Here is a 5,762-nt window from a genome sequence, read left to right as displayed (position 1 = left end):
GCTCGAAAACCATCCTGAATCTCACTCAAGCCCTCCGGGATTCTGTCTAAACATCCTAACAAGTTTTACACCCTATACAAACTCGTCCAAAGGCTCAAAATACCAAAAACCACTTCAAAACCAAAAATTAAGCATCAAACAAAAAATCTCAAACTTTCTTAAGTTTAAAATTTTAACTTTCAACTAAAAGTGTTGAATTAACCCCAGACCATCCGTGACCCGAACTAAATATACGTATAAGTTTGAAATCATCATACGAACCTATTAGAATCTTCAACTCACCAATCCGGGGTTGCTTACCCAAAATAATGACCATGGTCAACTCTTCCAACATTAAGTTTCTAGCTAGAAACTAAGTGTTCCAAATAACTCTCTGAACCCCTCGAAAACCAAATCACCCATCCCCATAAGTCATAATTATCAAACCAACCTACGAAAAATCTCAAATAGGAAAATGAGGTTAGAGAACTCAATACAACTGGTCTGATTATTACAAGTATGAATTGCAAAAACATCTTGGTGATTCACACATTAAATTGGTTCTTAGTGGGTAAACAATTTTTATTTTATTTTTTTGCTTTATATATGTGGATCTTGACTTGTAACTTGTAAAACATAAATGGAGATGCACAATAATAATAAAAACGGAATGGCCATAGTTATTATCATTATTATTGTTATTACTTTATCTATAACACTGGTATACGACTCATCTTAATTATTTCATTAAGTATTTGTTATTTCTCGTCAGGACAAGTTATATTGATACAAATAAATCACCCACCATAGCCATGAAAGTAGATTAAATATGAGGTAGATTTTAGTATATCAGCTTTAGCAAAAGATAAACATCCAAGTTTTCATAATAGAGAAAACTCAAGGAAAGAAGAATAAAATTGAAAGGAAAAAAATTAAAGCTTCTCCGATCAGTACGTAGATACATATAACATCAATTCACAGTTGTAGAATATCTTGAAACAGTCAATAGGTAGTTAATTAAACAACTAAAAATTCTCAAAGGCCACTTTTTTAACGTGCCTTGCAGCTTCCACATTTCCTTTTATATTTTGAACTTTTTCCTTCATACTCATCTGCTTTTAACTCCAACCAAATTTCACGAACCCTTTTTTTGGCTAATACAAATCTCTACGATTATTCATAGAAGATTATTTTTTCCCCCATATAATGAAAGCTATAAATCAGGGTAACATTGAAGCAATTGGCTCATACGATTCTGATCATCATCGACTAATGGAAGATTAGGGAAAGAATAAGAAGAAGATGGTGCCTCAATCATATCAAAAAATTGGCAATTACTCCCATAACTATTCTTCTCTTCTTCATGAGTAGCCAAACTTGTTGAAATGGTGGGGCTATCAAGTTGTGGGAGTTCAACTAGTTGATTTTCAAATCCAAGTATCTGGCTAGAGATGAGATCTTGATGATGATGGGGAGATGGATTAAAAGGGAATTGATGATTTAAGTTTGATGTTTGGTTGAATGGATTATAATGCATTGGACTTGGCATTTCTGAAGGTGGTCTATAACTTGTGTTGGTTCCTTTGATACAATTATAAGCAGAAGCATTTTTCCATGATTCTAAACTTGGATTGTTGCTTGGAGTTGGCTTCTTGAATGCCCTGCATACTACCCATCCTTCTTCCTGTCAATATCAAATTCCAATTTGGTCAGCAAGGTACTAAGTTAAAAGAAGTAAGGGGTAACAATCATTTTTCCAAACTAATTCCTCTTGATCCATAATTATCTAATCATGTGTCATTACAAACACAAAGTTATTATTTCTTGTTGAAGTGTGTAACCATCTCATCTGAAAGTTTAAGTCATGAGAGAGCACAATTTTAATTACTTATTTATATTATATCTCAACATTTCTTATTAAGACTACGTTTTTGTATGGTGGCAAGACAATCTAACTGAGACATATTCTTACTTTAGTTCAATTAGTTGCACTCCTTGTTACGATCAAGGATTGTTATGGATGGATGAGATACCTCCAACTTTAATTAGAGGTCATGGGCTCGAGGCTTTAGAATAAAAAAAGTAAGCATTTCACTTTAATGGGCCGTATAACCGACGCGAATCAAAATTAATTCGATCAATGCATTTCAAACATTAGATGGTAATGAAGAAGATACACTCCTTGATATATACATATTAGTATTATTTTTATAAATAAATAGATAACATGCATGCAATATAGAACAAGTGAAGAAGGTTTGTCGTTTAAAAATATACTTATTGTTCTCCGGAAACCTTTTTCCAACATAAAAATTGACCTCAAAGAAACAAAAAAAAGTAACTATGTGTTTCTTTTTAATTCCTGATTGCCATGCCAAGTAAGTAATAATTGGATGAGAGTCCACTGACAAAAGAAACAAACTTATTTAAATGGAAAACAGAGAAAGTTAAGTCATAAATAATGGAGTAATACTACTATATACTGCTTCATGTGTGACACAATATTAACTATGTTCACATGAGAATATAGTGAAACAGTGACTTTATAAAAAGCAAAATATAAAGTACCATTTGATACAGTTGTTCATATTTTCATCAATTTTCAACTTCAAGTAGTAGAAGAGAGAGTTTGCTTTTTCAAATAGGAAATGATTAATGAAACAGACCTGAGGAGGTCCATGTTGGGAGGTTTGGAGACGATATTCATGCATAATCCAATCACTTTTCCTTCCATTAGGAGCTCTTCCTGTGTAGAAAACAAGTGTCTTTCTCATCCCTATTATCTTCTCTTTTGATAATACTGCCTTATCTCTTCCTGTTGCCTTCCAAAATCCAGTGGCTGTAGCTCTATTTGTCCTCGTTCCAGTCGGATATTTCCTGTCCTTGTGGCTGAAAAAATACCACTCCTTTTGTTCTTCATATCCCAGTTTGCACCTATCTGCATGTGTTGAGAAAACAAGTACAATATTGGTTACGTACAAGATCATGTCATTAATGTTGAATATTTAAAGAATGATACCTTGGATGTCCCATGGCTCCATTCTATAGAGATCAATATCAGTGATGACATCAAGATCAATCTTGAGGGAGTTAATTTTTCTCTTGAGGTAGTATCCAACAAGTTCTTCCTCTGTTGGATGAAATCTAAAACCTGGAGGAACACATGACTCCATTTCCATTTTTTGATCTGATATATAATTAAGAAAAGTTCAACAGAGAAAATGTTGGACAAAAATAAGGGTGTAACCTAACTAATAAAGTTATATCAAGGCTTGACATATATACTGTTGGAAGATATTTCTTATATCTCGTTTTGGTTAAGTAATAAACATCAAAAATACACTTTTGCAAAGACCAACATTCCCTCTGCCTCTCAATAAAGTGTGAATCTTACACTTCTCTTATCTTGCAGATTTGTAATCATTCTATTCACTCACATCCATTCGTGAGCAAATTAAAGCCATCATTAATTACCTCATTCTTTTTTGTTTTTTCTTTGGGTGGGTTGGGGTCTTGGGGAGGGGGGGGGGGGTTGGGGTTTTCGAATTTAAAAATATTTTCTTAAATTTTTATTTTTACTTGAGGCAATTAGGAAAATGGCAGACCGTAAGTTGGTTCCTACCAAACAAGAAAACATGAAAATCATCAAGAAGAAATCATCAGTAAGCCTCAATTAGTTGCATGCAATGGTTACCCTTCAGGCAATTCTATGAACATGTACAAAAAGTAGCCGAAAACATTGACTTTGTTTTTGGGGAAAAAAAAAAACATATGTTGAAATGATTTCTTTGAGTGCAATCCACTCAATTACACATGATCCCTTAAGAAAACCCTTTTCACGCTACCATACGCATTCAATCTCTATGACTATACTATTTTCACTTCATGACCAATGAATTATGACATTCAATAAAATGATAGTAATGCCTTTTTCTTTTGATATATTTTCTTAGCCAATCAAGTGACAGTAAGAGGGCCAAAATCTTACACTGTAATTATTAATACGAATAAAAGCTACTCCTAATAAATAGAAAGAAAAAGTAAGTAAACATGCAATTAATAACAAATGAAGACGTGAAAGAAAATTCAAGATTAGTGTTTGAAAGGATTTCATGATCTTCCTACAACTTAAGGATGTTTTATTAGATGGAAAAAACACAAAGGAAAACTATAAACTCATCCTTCATGTTCGTTTAAATAAAACCTAAAGGAATTCATCTGCATGGAAACAATAGCAAACTCACAAAACAGAATAAATTAAGTACCACAAAGAAAACGAAAAAAGCAAAGAGAGGACTCTTTACCGTTTTTCGAGCTGAGGGAGAGAGAGAGACAAAAGAGGAAGGAGGAGGATCGGAAGAGAGTTCTTGAAAGAATGAAGATAATGTAGTTTTGGAGAAGAGAGAAAAGAGAGACTTAAGAATGAGAGAAACCAAAATGGATAAATCAGTTGTTGGTTGAAATGTTGTTGGTGAGCAAAGGATATATATATATAAAAATATATATGTAGAAAAAGACTTCTTTTTAGCTAACTAGCTAGTAGAAAAAGAGTAGTGTGTGATAACAGGTACAACAACAGAAAGGAATTACTTAAAAATTCTATGAATATGACAGAATATGTTTTCAAAGTTACTTTTTTCTTTAAAAAAAAAAATTCACTTGTTGTCCGATATTCGTATTAGGACTTAATTAAATACAGATTCACGTCAGAGAGTTACACATTGAGAGTAAAGTACGCGTTTTGTAACATAGGTAACTTCATATTTAGTGCTCGAATCTGAAATCTTTGGTTAAAGATGATGGATTACTTCCAATTTACCATAACCTTTGTTTATTTTTTTAATTTAATTATAAAAGCTAATGTTTGCATCTGCAAATATATACAAAAGAACCAAAAAATGCAATCTAAGAGAAAGAGTTATTTTGAAAGGGGGGTTAGTTGATGATTACGCGTGGGGGTGGCAATATTGTTTGGACGGCGTGACAACGAATTTTCACGCCACCCCTCCTCTTCTTCATTCTCCGCCGTTATATTATGCTCTAAGATTTTCTCACTTTCCCTTTCCCTTTCCCTTTCCCTTTCCCTTTGTATTTTCAATCAACTTGTCGATTCTTGTCCTATTATTTTCGGGTTAATATAATAGTGCTTACTGTTAAATTATTTAAAAAATAAGTGCTTAAGAGTTGCAACCTATTATTATAGGTAACTTAATCTAATAGTGAAAATTATTGGTCAACTTAAAAATATGACAAATGACCTTCTATAGCAGATTAAATCACCTATAAGGATCAGGTTAATGGCACGAATTTCGAGTTGTTTAATCCTAACTCAAGAAAAAAAACAAATAGTTTGAAACTAGTGCATATAGCTGGCATCTAAGCTCGAGCAATTTGTCTAAGGGATACTCATAGTGATTTCCTTTCTTATTCGACTATAAGTATTTTCACTATCATTATAAATCTTAAAAATCATTATGTCAAAGTGATTTATTTTTCAGAAAAATAAGCTAATTAAGGTATAAATATCAAGCGATGGCCGCAGAAAAAAAAAACCAATTTTTTAAAAACAAATTTTGGTGTTTAGTTGCTGTTCTTGTTTGTATATGTGGTGCGCCGCCCTTGGACAATTGGCAGCCGTCGAACATCGACACCTGGTTCCCACGCTGTCAATGTCATGTGGCTAATCATTTGTAAGATGAGCCATCACCCTTTGTCAGCTATAATTACACTTAGCCTTAATTGCCTCATTTAAAATGCATGATTTTTGTTAGGGATAATAGACC

At 32.9% G+C, this 5,762-nt stretch overlaps 1 protein-coding gene across 2 annotated transcripts; it reads right to left on the bottom strand.

Annotated features, from left to right (window-relative positions):
• Positions 1-896: 896 nt before the first annotated feature.
• Positions 897-4,423, bottom strand: LOC104088125 (NAC domain-containing protein 30-like). Of its 2 annotated transcripts, XM_009592752.4 has the most exons (4): positions 4,284-4,423; positions 2,999-3,166; positions 2,646-2,917; positions 897-1,663 (listed from the first exon to the last, which is right to left on the bottom strand). In XM_009592752.4, exons 2-4 carry the CDS (start codon positions 3,156-3,158, stop codon positions 1,193-1,195), a joined length of 903 nt encoding a protein of 300 aa, XP_009591047.1. In that variant the 5' UTR covers positions 3,159-3,166; positions 4,284-4,423; the 3' UTR covers positions 897-1,192. The 2 variants fall into 2 exon arrangements, with proteins under 2 accessions (XP_009591047.1, XP_070055949.1); XM_070199848.1 differs by lacking the exon at positions 4,284-4,423 and having other exon boundaries at positions 2,999-3,488.
• Between the last annotated feature and the right edge of the window lie 1,339 nt (positions 4,424-5,762).

Source organism: Nicotiana tomentosiformis, chromosome 4, assembly GCF_000390325.3.
Source record: "Nicotiana tomentosiformis chromosome 4, ASM39032v3, whole genome shotgun sequence".
NCBI classification, from domain to species: domain Eukaryota; kingdom Viridiplantae; phylum Streptophyta; class Magnoliopsida; order Solanales; family Solanaceae; genus Nicotiana; species Nicotiana tomentosiformis.
Note: the sequence above shows the minus strand (reverse complement) of the source record. Positions and strands in the feature narration are given on the sequence as shown.

Bases quoted from the DNA above. Each gene is read 5' to 3' on its own strand.
- LOC104088125 (XM_009592752.4), bottom strand. From the start codon at position 3,158: ATGGAAATGGAGTCATGTGTTCCTCCAGGTTTTAGATTTCATCCAACA. The intron at 2,918-2,998 runs GTATCATTCTTT...CAACACATGCAG, and splicing joins GGAGCCATGGGACATCCAAG to ATAGGTGCAAACTGGGATAT. The intron at 1,664-2,645 runs GTCTGTTTCATT...TGATATTGACAG, and splicing joins CCCAACATGGACCTCCTCAG to GAAGAAGGATGGGTAGTATG.